General features: G+C 43.3%; 1 protein-coding gene across 2 annotated transcripts in view; it reads right to left on the reverse strand.

Annotated features, from left to right (window-relative positions):
* The window catches only part of CLTA (clathrin light chain A), a 234,748-nt gene that overhangs the window by 122,362 nt on the left and 97,071 nt on the right, over window positions 1–15,315 (reverse strand). For both annotated transcript variants that reach the window (XM_030194359.1, XM_030194358.1), the window contains exon 3: window positions 6,497–6,614. In XM_030194359.1, coding sequence (XP_030050219.1) covers window positions 6,497–6,614 — 118 coding nt within the window. The remainder of the gene's footprint in view (window positions 1–6,496; window positions 6,615–15,315) is intronic.

Genomic DNA, 15,315 nt, shown 5'->3' on the forward strand with positions numbered 1-15,315 from the left:
CTGCTAGCATCATGTGTAAAACAGCCTTATGGAGCAGGAAGGATGTAGGAGGATATGCAAGGCCCTCCAGAACAGAATCCCCTTCTGCATCTGAAGCTAAAACCATAGGCAAGTGAAGAGTCTCCATAACTGAATCAAGCAAGCTCGAGAGCTCCTTGCATCATAAAAGGTGAATGACCAGGGAACACTACTTCCCCTCCCTTATGGGAGGGCTTGGGCTACGAGCCCTTAAGGCAGGGTCCCGGGGGGGGGGGGGGGGGCCCGAGAGGAGGCCCCCCTGCCTCATCAACTGCATAACCTAGCCATGGTGGGCTGCATCTGGCCTGGTACACTTGGCTCTCAGTGCTGGGCCGGGCCTCCGAGGGCCCGTTGGAGATGAAGCGGTTCCTTTCTATCCCTAATCCATCCCAGAGTGGTCACAGTCCCTGGCTAGGACCTCCTTCATGAGCATGACAAACTGCTGAATCAAACTGAACTCCTTGCCTCTAGGAATCCTGCAGACCTCCCCCCACCCCAGGACCCAAAGGCCCTCACAGACCCCATCACTGAACAAGGATGGGCAGCTCCCACCCTGTCTCTCCCACCAGCAGCAGTCTCCTGAGACTGTAGCACAGCAAGAGGCAAAAAAGTCAAGGCTAAAGTTGTCATTCCTGCTACAAATCAACAGGACTACAGGAGGCCCTGAAATCCAACCAGCAGCCAAAAATCCCCTTGTGGCCAAATCCCCCACCAGGAAAGGACCATCACAGCTGGGGGGGGGGGGGGGGGGGGGGGGGGGTCGCTCTTAATAGATTTTTTAAAAATGCTCCCCCTAGTGCTACAGGGATCCCTGGGGAATCCACCCGGAAGTGGGGAGATGGAGTGTTAGAAGGGGGAGATGGAATGGGGACTTCCAGCCCCCATAAGCAAGGGCCCCATAGGGACTGAGCACAACAACTTATCAAACTAGGACCCTCAGACAGTGGCTTGCAGCTGCAGAGACAAATTCCGCATTCTTCTGGACCAAGGTCCTTCGACCAAGCCTCAGAAGTGAGGCCGTTGGTCTCAACTATGGACCTTAACCTCCGCACCAGGAAGCTAGGCCTGGGACCCACTACACCAGCCTGAACAACCTTACCATCTGCTGGAGAGAGAGCAAATGCTAGGGAATTCCCAGAGAAACTAGCCTATATACTGGTAATGTTACTGGACAACCCAGTTCTCTGCCTCCATCTGCTGGTAGGAAAGGGACACTACCCACTTGTTCAGACTGATATGCCAAGGACTATAAGGATGTATTTTTACCACAAAATAGATGTTCCCTGACTAGTGATTTAAATCAAAGCTACCCCACTATGCACGCTCTCCATTTAACTATTTCCCCCCTAACTCTATAAACTACATGCCCCATTAAAGTTACACACACACATTATATAAGTGTCAGCTGCATGCATAACTTAATTAGGTCCTAGCTGGTATTAACCACCAATTATTGGCTTTAACTGATCTTAATTGGTACTAATTAGCAGTCACATGTATAACTGCTACTAGTTAGTATTCTCTAAATTGCATGTGCAAAATCTATTGTGAGAAACTACAAGGTGTGGATGTGAGAGGATCACTGGTAAAAATACATCCTTATAGTCCTTGCCATATCAGTCTGAACTCTCTCCTCAAAGTGCCTTCACCTCCAACCCCCCCTTCACTTTCCCCCCAGACTCTGGCTGAGTTCTTTCATGATAAGGTTCACAAGATTAAACTTGAATTCTCAACCAGGTCACCTCCACCCCCTCCTTCCCTTAGTCCATTCTCTCAACCCTCCAACCCTGCCTCCTTTTCTGAAATCACTGAAGAGGAAGCTACACATCTTATTTTTATGTTTATCCGACATCGCGGCATGGATGTCCAACCGCCACCTGAAGCTGAACATGTCCAAGACCGAGCTCCTCGTCTTTCCTCCCAAACCCACTTCTCCTCTTCCTCCACTCTCTATCTCTGTTGATAACACCCTCATCCTCCCCGTCCCATCTGCCCGCAACCTCGGAGTCATCTTCGACTCCTCCCTCTCCTTCTCTGCGCATATCCAACAGACTGCCAAGACCTGTCGCTTCTTCCTCTTCAACATCAGCAAAATTCGCCCTTTCCTCTCTGAGCACACCACCAGAACTCTCGTCCACGCTCTCATTACCTCTCGCCTTGATTACTGCAACTTACTCCTCACCGGCCTCCCACTCAGCCATCTATTCCCCCTTCAATCAGTTCAGTACGCTGCTGCACGTCTTATATTCCGCCAAAACCGATATACTCATATCACCCCTCTCCTCAAATCACTTCATTGGCTTCCAATCAGATATCGCATACAATTCAAGCTCCTCCTCCTCACCTACAAGTGCACTCAGTCTGCGGCTCCTCACTACCTCTCCACCCTCATCTCCCCCTATGTTCCCGCCCGTAACCTCCGCTCACAGGACAAAGCCCTTCTCTCAGTACCCTTCTCCACCACTGCCAACTCCAGGCTCCGCTCATTCTGCCTTGCTTCACCCTATGCCTGGAACAATCTTCCTTTACCCATACGCCATGCCCCCTCCCTACCCATCTTCAAATCTCTGCTTAAAACTCACCTCTTCTATGCTGCCTTCGGCGCCTAACCGCTCTAGATAGACAGAATGCCCCAATCTATCCCCTCTATTAGATTAACTGCTCACTCGTCCTCTAGATTGTTCACTTGTCTTTAGATTGTTCTCTTGTCTTTTAGATTGTAAGCTCTTTGAGCAGGGACCGTCCTTCTATGTTTAAATTGTACAGCGCTGCGTAACCCTAGTAGCGCTTTAGAAATGCTAGTTAGTAGTAGTAGTTATTTCCTCCTCGAAACTAACTACCTGTTCCTATGATCCTATTACCACCCATCTACTTAACACTCTCTCTCCTTCTGTCATCCCTTTTATCTGTCATATCCTCAATCTTTCACTGTCCACTGCGACTGTTCCTGATGCCTTCAAACATGCCGTAGTCACACCACTCCTTAAAAAACCTTCATTGGACCCTACCTGTCCTTCCAACTATCGCCCCATCTCCCTCCTCCCTTTCCTATCCAAGATACTTGAACATGCTGTTCACTGCCGTTGCCTTGACTTTCTTTCATCTCAAGCTATTCTTGATCCACTTCAATCTGGCTTTCGCCCCCTTCATTCAACTGAAACAGCGCTTGCTAAAGTCTCCAATGATCTGTTCCTGGCCAGATCCAAAGGTCTCTCTATTCTATCCTCATCCTTCTCGATCTATCTGCTGCTTTTGACACAGTTGATCACAGCATACTCCTTGATACGCTGTCCTCACTTGGATTTCAGGGCTCTGTTCTTTCCTGGTTTTCTTCTTATCTCTCCCAGCGTACCTTTAGTGTATACTCTAGTGGATCCTCCTCTACTTCTATCCCACTGTCAGTTGGTGTACCTCAGGGATCTGTCCTGGGACCTCTTTTCTCCATCTATACTTCTTCTCTTGGCACTCTGATCTCATCCCATGGTTTTCAGTATCATCTTTATGCTGATCTACCTCTCCACACCAGAAATCTCAGCCGAAATCCAGGTCAAAGTATCAGCCTGCCTGTCTGACATTGATGCCTGAATGTCTCAGCGCCATCTGAAACTAAACATGACCAAGACTGAACTTCTCATCTTTCCCCCTAAACTAACCCTCTCCTCCTCCACCATTCTCTATTTTCTGTGGATAACACTCTCATCCTTCCTATCTCATCAGCTCGTAACCTTGGGGTCATCTTTGACTTCTCCCTCTCCTTCTCTGCACATATTCATCAGACTGCTAAAACATGTTTCTTTCTCTATAATATCAGCAAAATTCGCCCTTTCCTTTCTGAGCACACTACCAGAACCCTCATTCACACTGTTATCACCCCTCGCTTAGACTATTACAACTTGCTTCTCATAGGTCTCCCACTTAGCCATCTCTCCAATCTGTTCAAAATTCTGCTGCACGACTAATATTCTGCCAGTGTCATTAAGCTCATATTAGCCCTTTCCTTAAGTCACTTCACTGGCTTCCTATCCGTTTCCGCATACAGTTCAAACTCCTCTTATTGACCTATAAGTGCATTCACTCTGCAGCTCCTCAGTACCTCTCCACTCTCATCTCTCCCTACATTCCTCCCAGGGAACTCCGTTCACTGGGCAAATCTTTCTTATCTGCACCCTTCTCCTCCACTGCTAACTCCAGACTCCGTTCCTTTTATCTTGCTGCACCATATGCCTGGAATAGATTTCCTGAGCCGGTACGTCAAGCTCCATCTTTGGCCATCTTCAAATCTAGGCTAAAAGCCCACCTTTTTGATGCTGCTTTTAACTCCTAACCCTTATTCACTTGTTCAGAACCCTTATTTTATCATCCTCACTTTAATATTCCCTTATCTCTTGTTTGTCCTGTTTGCCTGTCCTAATTAGATTGTAAGCTCTGTCGAGCAGGGACTGTCTCTTCATGCTCAAGTGTACAGCGCTGCGTACGTCTAGTAGCGCTTTAGAAATAAGTAGTAGTAGTAGTAAGTCAGGCTTATGCCCAGCACTGGTTCTAGAATACTGGCAGTTATGTACCTAACTGGCTACATTTAGGCATGAGTACTTATCAGTGATAAATATGTAAACTTTTATTCGTGCAAATAGCAACCTCCTTGCATCGCCAGACACTGGCCGTGTCGCCCAAAAAGGGCTGCCTCAGGGGCGCAGGTAATACCCGTTTTAAAGCGAAGTAAGCATTTGAACAACCTCTTGGAAAATTAAACTCTTCTGAAAATTCTCCCCACTTGTTTTTTTCAGAAACCTTTGTAAATCCGCCCAAAGTAGTGACTCTGGTGTAGAGAACGTGAAGGTCCAGCTCCTTCCCAACCACAGCAGGGATCTTCTTAAACTGCGACCCTCTGCCTTCGCTTTAACACAGTATTACTTGCGCCCCTGAGGCAGCCCTTTTTGGGCGAAACACGGCCAGTGTCAAGCGATGCCAGGATGTTGCTATTTGCACAAATAAAAGTTTACATATTTATCACTGATCTGCTTTTACCATTTCCATCTTGGAGCTTGCGGATTGATGGCCTTTCTGTTTTTTGAGGCATGGGTACCTATGCCAGCCACTGAGCTGGTGTTAAGTGTTTGCGCCTAACTTTTGGCGCAAAGTTAGGCGCATAACTGCAGACTTATGCTAGTATTCTATAAATGGCAATTTACGATATATTTCTGCACGTAGCATCCCAGCACCTAACTCTGGGCGATCTCTACACAATTACCCCTTTTATTTATTGATGCACGTGTATAAACCATCATGACAAATTTAAGTTTCTTAAATGAGAAAAAGGAAAAAAGAAAAAAAATGTTTGTGGTTAAGAAAACATTTTTTTTTTTTTTTTTTTAGATTATTCACCTTTTCTAAATGCAAGCTCAACATGAGTTACATTCAGGTACATGAGCTATTTTCACTGCCCAAATAAGCTCACAGTTCAAGTTATAGCCAAGGCAACAGAGAATGACTTATTCAAAGTCAAGTGTATCAGTGAGTATAGAAGTGTCTGAACCCTTGCGTCCATAATTCACAGCACACTTCTCTAATCAGTGTGCTATTCCTCCACTGCAAAGGGGAAAGTGGAATATGGGATAGCAAGCAGAAAAGAAAAAGTTGGGAAACAGAATTGGAGGTTCCAAGTCAGACTGTCTGAGGTGCAACACCAGAAAAAGAAACAGTGCACTTCCTTTTGTACTGGGAACACGGATACACATTTCTCAAAAAGAAAGAAAGAAAGAAAGAAACAAACAAACAGACTTGCCACAAATTAGAAAAAACTATATTCCTAGGACTGTGGTTCTTTATCCAGTCCTCTGACACGAGCTACGCAGGTTTTCAGGATATCTATGCATAAGGAATCTATTTATAATGGAGACTATATAGAACAACAAAAACAAAAGAACTATCCTTGTGAATTCCTAAGTTTGTATATCATTTTAATATAATTTAATGTACATTATTTTATGTACAACTTTGGCAACAAACTGTAATGACAATAATGTTGACCAAAACTGTAATGACAATAATGTTGACCAACAAGAACAGGAAGAAAGCAATCAAGCCCAAAAAAAGACTATGGGTAAGATAACAAGGGACATAGAATTAAAGAAGTAAGGGTAAAGAGGAACAGAAGGGAGAAGGCACTGAAGCTGCAGGACACAACGCTCACAGGGGAGCCTGCAAAGAGCATAAGGACTAGAGATGAGATGACAACAGAAGCTAGAGAAGAGCAGCAAGGGTGTGCTTGACAAAGAAAGGGGCTGCAACAAGATGAGGTAGCATACAGTAAAGGAAGGGTACACTTACCAGGCAAGAAATGAACACTTCATTTACTGCCATTGCTGTCACTCCACCAGCTCCAAAAAACAAGCTAGTCAGGGTGACACGTAACACCAGAATACACAGTTTTAGATTCAAGAAAGACCTCAAAGTTTTTGCTTCAATGAGTTTTTCTTACCAAGCTGTTCCAAACGATCCCTTTGCTCTTCCCGCCACTTTCGAATACTCTCTGGTTCAGACTGCAATCGATCTGCCTGTGATATAGCTGCAAAGCAATCTGTTGGACCATTGCTCTCCTAAAAAAAAAAAAAATAATAATAATAAATAGATGTATTCTCTTATGTTAAAAGCTGTCATTAAGGGCCTAATGAAAATGTCTTGTTTTAAAGTAGTACAGTCTAACTGGATACATATTTAAAACAGCAGCTTGTAAAAAAAAAAAAAAAAAAAAAAACAACAACCTTGAATGTCCCCAATATTAAGAATCCTTTCCTGCAGTGAAACTTTTTTCCTTTCTTTCTTTTAGCTTCTGCTCTTTTCTGCAATTTCCTCTGGACTATTTCATAAGGTACTTTGTCAAACGCCTTTTGAAAATCCAGATACACAATATCGACCGGCTCACCTTTACCCACGTTTGTTCATCCCTTCAAAGAAATGCAACAGATTTGCGAGGCAAGATTTCCCTTCACTAAATCCATGTTGGCTTTGTTTCTTATTATTTTCCGTCGGGTTTCTGCTTCCATTTTCTGAACCAAGTGAAATCTACAACAAAGAAAATGTTCCACTCAATGTGGAAACTCAAACGCATGAAATCATTCTTCCCGAGGGAAACATTTCGCAACTTAATACAATCAATGGTACTAAGCCATGTAGACTACTGCAACAGAATTTATGCGGAATGCAAAGAACAAAATTATAAAGAAACTTCAGACTGCTCAAAACACGGCAGCCAGGCTTATATTTGGAAAAACGTGATTCGAAAGCGCCAAACCCCTCCAAGAAAAACTGCACTGGCTCCCAATCAAAGAACGTATTGCTTTCAAAATCTGCACCTTGGTTCATAAAATTATCTACGACGAAGCCCCGGGATACATGACAGACCTCATAGACCTACCAACCAGAAACACAACAGGATCAACACGAACATACCTAAATCTCCACTACCCAAGCTGCAAAGGACTCAAATACAAATCAACCTATGCATCCAGCTTTTCCTACATAATGTAAAGATATGATACACAACTATGGAACGCATTACCAAAAGCTGTGAAAACAACTTATGATCACCTAAACTTCTGGAAATCATTAAAAACTACCTGTTCAAAAAGGCATACCCTACCAACCCAACTTAAATGCCTGTACCCTGCAACAAAACGAAACCAAAGCTCGTAATGGACATATAATAACTCTCTCTCTCTATAATTCTCTTCCTTTCTACGATTCACTAATGTGTCTGTACACACGAACTTTATTCTACCACAACATTACTGTATTTGTTCATACCGGAATTGGCGAATGCCTTTATGGTATGACATAAACCACATTGAGCCTGCAAATAGGTGGGAAAATGTGGGATACAAATGTAACAAACAAATAAATAAATAGTTCTAATAGCTTCCTTCACCTCACTTTTTAACCATGACGGCTGTCTTTTGGTCTTCCTTCCACCTTTTTTTTTTTTAATACACAGAATAGGTTTGGGCTGGGCTTCCAGCATGGTATTTCTGAACAGCATCCATGCCCAATGTAAATTTTTGACCTTTGCAGCTGCTCCAAAGTTTGGTGCTTTTTTTTTTCCACCGTTCTTCTCACTTTTATCAGAGTCTCCTTTTTGAAACTTAAATGCTAATTTCCTGTGTGTACTTACTCCAGAGCCAATATCAAATCTGATCATATTATGATCACTTATCTAGCAGCCCCAGCACCATTAACTCTGCACCAGATCATGCGCTCCACTAAGGACTAGTTCTAGAATTTTTCCTTCTCTTGTTGGCTCCTTTACCAGCTGCTCCATAAAGCAGTCTTTGATTTCATCAAGGAATTTTACCTCCCTAGCATTACCCGATGTTACATTTACCCAGTCAATATCAGGGTAATTGAAATCACCTATTATTATTGTGTTGCCCAGTTCGTTAGCCTCCCTAATTTCTGATAAAATTTCTACATTCATCTGTTCATCTTGGCCAGGCCTACAACTTAAAATTGTTCTGGCATTGTGATTTCATATTTTTATGCTGGAATTGTCTTAAAGGTGCTTTTAGTAGAACTGTGCTTTGTACCTTCTGTGCCAGTGACTTAATCCAATCAATTTGGTTACATAGCATCTGGTGACTCAGACTGTGTGCATCTGCAGGAGGGGCAATTGTATACAGCTGTATGGCAAAAGAAAAAAAACAGAACACCTGGCTTACCTTAAGAACAGTCTGAGCTAAGCTAGGCATTTTGAGACTTAGTTTGATTGCAAACTGATGTTACCTGTGTCCTGCTCTTAATATCTACCTGACCAACTACAGACCTTACCTCCTTCTATTCTATCCTATTAAAAAACAATAGATCTGTTTTTTCATTTGCAAAGTTGACTCTATAGTCCCACCCAACCACCCCTCTCCCACCCACCCCTAGGTGAACTACCTTTATATAGGACCCTTTACATAGGACAATCAAGGGACAAGCATCTTCATTACACCCTAATTGGTCAATACTACTCCTTGATACTCTATCACAGTTCACCTTTTCATACACATGAATCACATCATCATGACCTTCATTCAGTGCAATACATGTTCTGCTTTAATACTAAGGCAAACTATCTTTTTAGGAAGGATAGAGAGGGCTGAAGAGGTGGAGGAGTGGTACTGTATGTGAGAGACAATATCAGAGTGGATGAAATGCGGGAAACCTGGGGAAAGGAAGAAGACTTATGGGCCATCCTGGAAAGAGAAGGATCCTGTATCCACACGGGGGTTACCTACAGACCTTCTGCACAAACGGAGAAGCTAGACAAAGGATCTGATAGAAGATATTCAAAAGATTGGTATGAAAGGGGAGGTGCTACTATTAGGAGATTTCAACTTGTCTGATATGGATTGGGATTTCAACTTGTCTGATATGGATTGGAACGTCCTGTTGGCAGAATCGGAAAGAAGTAGGGCGATTGTTGACACCTACCAAAGTGCTTTGCTCAGACAAATAGTGATGGAACCCACGAAGCAAGGGTCGACGCTGGATCTAGTGCTCACAAATGGAGGAAGTGTTTCCAATATCTTGGGGGGGGGGGGGGTGCCCACCTATGTAATAGTGATCATCATCACATGATATGGTTTGATATAAGAGCAAAGGCAGAGTGTGGACGCAGAAAACTCAAAAGTACTGGATTTCAGACATACTGATTTTGATAAAATGGGGGAATACCTGACGGAGCTGTTGAAAAGGGAAGGCATATAAGTAGAAAATCAGTGGTCAAAGCTAAAGGCTGCTATAAATATGGCAACTAATCTTTCCGCACAGGAAAGTAAACAAAAACAAGAGAAACAGGAAGCCTATATGGTTCTCCAAACAAGTAGCTGAAAAAACTAAAGAGCAAAAGAGGCTTTGTTCAAGAAATATAAAAGAACGCAATGAGAGGATCATGGAAAAGATTAGCGGATTAAACTCAAAGAAGCGAAGAGGGAAATATGTCTAGCGAAAGCACAAGCAGAAGAAAAAATAGCTAAAGATGTAAAGAGAGGTGACAAGACCTTTTTCAGATATATTGAAGAAAGTAGAAAAGATAAAAATGGAATTGCAAGACTGAACGACAATGAGAACGGCTATGTGGAGAGTGATAAGGATAAAGCGAACGTACTGAATTACTTCTCTTTGGTGTTCACGCAGGAAACTCCTGGAGAAGGACTGTGGTTGGCCACCGAGGGAATATCTGGGAATGAAGTGAATATCGTGCTATTTACGGAAGAAAGTTTATAAACAGCTGGAGAATCTGATGGTAGACAAAGATACAGGGGCCAGATGGGATACATCCCAGGATACTGAGGGAGTTCAGAAAAGTCCTGGATGGACCTCTTAAAGATTTAATAGATCTTTAGAGATGGGAGAGGTTCCGTGTGATTGGAGAAGAGCGGATGTGGTCCCTCTTCACAAAAGTGGAGACAGGGAAGAAGTGGGAAACTTCAGACCAGAAAATCTCACGTCGGTGGTCTATTATCTGCAATGTACACAGTGTACACTAACATCCCTCAGGAAGCAGCATTGAAGATAACAGACCAGTACTGAAACGTCCTCACATCTCTAAGGACAAGCTTGCATCATTGACTAAGATGAGTAATTTGGTAGTCAAACACAATTACTTTGTGTTTGAAGATAAATTTACCTCCAAATCAAAGGTGTGGCAATGGGGGCAACAGTAGCCCCCTCCATTGCTTGCCTGTATATGACCCAATTTGAAGAGCTTTATATAGATGGGTCTCCATATGATATTCATATGGTCTCCTGGATGAGGTATATAGATGTTGTCATAATGATTTGGAGGGAACCAGAGGAACAGCTCAGGGAATTCATAACATATAAATCACATGGATCAGAATATTACATTTACAGTTCAATGGGATAAGGAAAAGATTAATTTCCTGGATATTTCAATAGTTCTGTCTGATCAGGGTCAGTTCATCCCATCCGTTTCTCAAAAAAACCACGGACAGAAATACTGTTACATTATAAAAGTTATTATCCAAAATCTTTACGAGACAGTGTCCCGATTGGTCAGTTCCTCAAGATGAAGTGATTGTGTTCCACTATTGAACAGTAAAGAGCAAGCCAAACAGATGTTTTAGATTTTGTCAACGGTAGTTAAAAAAGCTTATAAAAGAGCCCCTACATGTTGATAGACAATGGCTGGTATAGTCTACTCCCTCAGGTGACACTAATATGTTGATTTGTGTGTTGCCTTATTCTCCTCTTGCTTTAAAAACAGCACGAGTTATTAAAAATACTGGCATGTTTTGGGACCTCAATGTTTTTAGGGAATATCCTAAGTTTGCACATAGGACAGACAAAAATTTGGGAGAACTGTTGTCAAGTCACCAATCCCTGCAAGCTGTTGGTAACGGTCATTTTAAATAAAGAGATTGTAATTACTGCCAATATGCGGTAGAAACTAATGCAGTATAGATTCCCCATTCAGGGAAACAATTTTATTTACATTTGCAGACAGATTACAACTCTGAATAAGTTGGGTATTGTATTTTATGTCCTTGTGGACTTTATTACATTGGTCAAACGACTAGAAAAATTAAAACCCGCATAGGGGAACATGTCAGCAATATAAGGACTAGTAAGAAGGATGCTCCTTTAACTCTTGATTGGACGGAGCGTAGTCATTCCATAATGGAGTTAAAGTATGTAGTATTGCTGAAGTTTCAATATTGCAGTAAGGTGTAGCCGGACTGGTTAATTCATAAGGAACAATGGTTTATATACATGTGGAACACGACACATCCTGGGGGTCTGAACAGGGAAATAGAATGGGATACGTAGAATCATGACGAATGCACGTAATCAAATGCATAAAAACTCGTTTGTCGGCAACGCCAGTACACACCTCCGACAGACTAGATGAATTCTGGGCTGGAGTCCCATTCGGGTCTAACAGTCGCTGTAACAAGATATGAAGATTAGCACAGTAAGATTTTGATGTTATAAGTGAATTAAAAAAAGGTATCTAGGTGACTGAATATGATGTGGTTCACATATGTTTGTAAGTACACCTATAGCATTCCTGTTGAGAAAGCTTATTGCAAAATTCGGCCAATTTCTAATCTTCATTCCCTTCGACCCAAGATGCCTGATCCACACCTACCTCATCTGACCACAACATAACCTTGTATTTGTTATCAACCGAATTGACAAATGCCTCTACGGTACTATGTAAGCCACATTGAGCCTGCAAATAGGTGGGAACATGTGGGGTACAAATGTAACAAATAAAAAATAACAGTGCACCGCCTCATCTTTTAAGTATGAATAGACTAAGGATTTGACGTGATGAATATTTCATCTGATGTCAATTGGACAACACAGTGTGACATTTAAATGAAAGATCTAAGCAATTACTACATAGACAAGAGTTTATGGAGAACGGATTGTGAGACAATAAGCGCTTTGGACTGAAAAGGATGGTTATTTTATAGGTGTTCTTAAAAAAGATACTGGAGAGAGAATAATTCAAGTGGACTTATCACACTGTAGACATTTAATCTTACTCAGGCAGTCATAGTTATTTACTGAGTATGCTGTGCAAGTGTAATAATGCTGTTGTAATCTTGTCTTCATAATAAATATGTGCACCGTATCAAGGTATATTGTACTGAAAGTTATCCTCTCAAGAATTTATTAAAATTATATTTACTAGTTATATAATGCTGATTATGTAAATTTTGTGTACCTGTGATTTGGAAAGTTTAAAAACATTTTTAGGCACAGGTGATTTATTTGATGGGACTCTCCAGCTAGATTGTTAGTTCAAATTTAATGGCAAGAAGTGCAGAAAGATGCACTTGGGGTGCAAAAACCCAAAAGAGAGATACCAGATAGGAGGGGCGAGATTAATAAGCTTGACTCAGGACAGAGACCTTGGGGTGATGGTGTCCGAAGATCTGTAGGTGAAGAAACAATGTGATAAGGCGGTGGCCGTGGCCAGAAGGATGGTAGGCTGCATAGAGAGGGGTATAACCAGAAGAAAGGTAAAATTATGTCTTACCTGATAATTTTCTTTCCATTAGTCCCAACAAATCAATCCAGAGATGAGTGGGTTGTGTCCCTCTACCAGCAGGTGGAGATAGAGAGAACTTCAGAGTTTACTATATATAGACACATGCAGCCATCTTACTCTCAGTATTGTCGATACCAAAGCAAGTGAAAAGCCAAGCAATCCACCATCACAGTTCACTGCTGTCTCAAGAAAACCTTTGCAGGCTCTTCCTCCACCGCACCAGCGGGAGAGAAAACACCTAAGTGTCAAATTGTCAACATGAGAGTAGTCCATGCTTCGTAGTTGTCCATCAGTATCCAACGATCCCTTAAGAAAGAGAGAACCTAGTGGAACAAACACCCCTCTGGTGACTATGTACCTTAACCCACCACACACACAATAAAGGGCGGGCCTCTGGATTGATCTGTTGGGACTAATGGAAAGAAAATTATCAGGTAAGACATAATTTTACCTTCCATAGCGTCCCACAGATCAATCCAGAGACGAGTGGGATGTACAAAAGCAGTCCCCAAAGTAGGGTGGGTTCCCCAAACCTGTAAAGACTCCCAGTAAAACTTAACCGAACCCTCAAGGCAGAGAACGGGCATACCCCAACCCCCAAGAGGGCTCACGAACATCAGATGCTAATCACGATATGCCCCAGAACGTGGAACCAGAAACCACCAACGCTACAGCAGAGCATGGTACCAGGTTCCGAAAACAGCGAAAGCCTGACAACCAAAATCTGAGGAAAGGCGATATGCAACAAGAAGAGAGAATTTCTCCACGCCAAACCTACATAAACATCTGCAAGCCTGAACACACAGCAAAGCAGCGCAATTCAACGTAAAACTGTATACCGGTGCCCAGAAAGGAATCCAGAAGCCAAGCTGCCTGAGGGACGGTGCGAGTGTCCAGGAGAAGAAAGCTGCGCTCAACTTGCAGCGATAGAGCAGCATTCAACATGCCGCAAAGAACTGCGCTGAAAAGCAGTGATGGAACAGCGCACAAATGCAGCGATGGGGCTGCGATCAACCTACCGCAAAGAAGTCGTGTACAGGGATGGAGCCGCGCTCCGCTTCCCAGAATGAAGTCGCGCTAAACATCCAGCACAGGATCCGCGCCCAACCTACAGAAATGGAGATGTGTTCAACGGAACACGCTGGCGCCGAAATCTAAATGACGCGATGGAGCTGTGCTCAACAGAGAACAATAGAGTCGATCCCAACCTGTATCAATAGAACGGTGCCCAACATGTGGCCAAGGAACTGCGTACAACTTACCGCAAAGAACATAGAGAAACTGCTCAACATGCCCCAAAGCAACCGTGCTCAAGATGCTGCAACGGCGGTGAACTCAACATGCAGCAACAAAGCTATGCTCAACATGTAGGAACGAAGCTGTGCTCAACCTGCAAGAAAAGAGCCAAGCTCAACGTGCCACAAGGAAGCTGTGCTCAACACAGAACAAAGAACACAGATGGAGATCCGGAAAACAGCCATAAAGGCACTGCCAGGTGAGACTTGGCGTTTATCCCAAGCTCCAGAGGAATATGAAAGTAACACTGAACTAACCTCCTCAAATTAAAGGAAGCAACACACAGCCACAAGGCAGAAAGGAAGAAACAACTTGCCAGGCCTCTAAAAGGAAAGTGATTAAAACCAGCTAATGGAGAGAAGCCAAGCAAATCAGAACCTCCCTATGTCAAGGAGAAAAATACTGTTAAAAAAAAAAAAAGAAACAAATAGCAGGGGCTTCACCAGCAAATGCCAGGAGCACCAAAGACCCGACTCCTGAAAGGGAACTGCCCAGCAGCCGTAAAAGACTGACAGTCAAGAAACATAGACTGAGCCTGCAGCCTACACGCAGCCAGCGAAAGACCCCTTCAGTTCGAACTGACAGGAGAAGACCTCCAAATCGCAAAGCTCGACGGCCTGAGCCAGAGCAAAGCTCGACGGCCTGAGCCAGGGCCAGGTTGATGGCCTGAGTTGGAGCAAAGCTCGACGGCCATAGCCAGAACAAAGCTCGAGAGCTTGAGCAAGGCCAAGAAAGCTCTACGGCCTGAGCCAGAGCAAAGCTCAACGGCCTGAGCTGGAACAAAGCCCGGCGGCCGGAGCCGGAGCAAAGTCAATAAAACTTGATGGCCAGAGCCAGAGCAACGAGCCACGGTCTAAACCATGTACCGTGTTCAGTTTTCCCTGAAAATAAAGTTCTCTCATCGGAAAAACTGAGCCGGAGCAAGGCTCAACAGTTAG

Source organism: Microcaecilia unicolor, chromosome 2, assembly GCF_901765095.1.
Source record: "Microcaecilia unicolor chromosome 2, aMicUni1.1, whole genome shotgun sequence".
In the NCBI taxonomy this organism is placed as follows: Eukaryota; Metazoa; Chordata; class Amphibia; order Gymnophiona; family Siphonopidae; genus Microcaecilia; species Microcaecilia unicolor.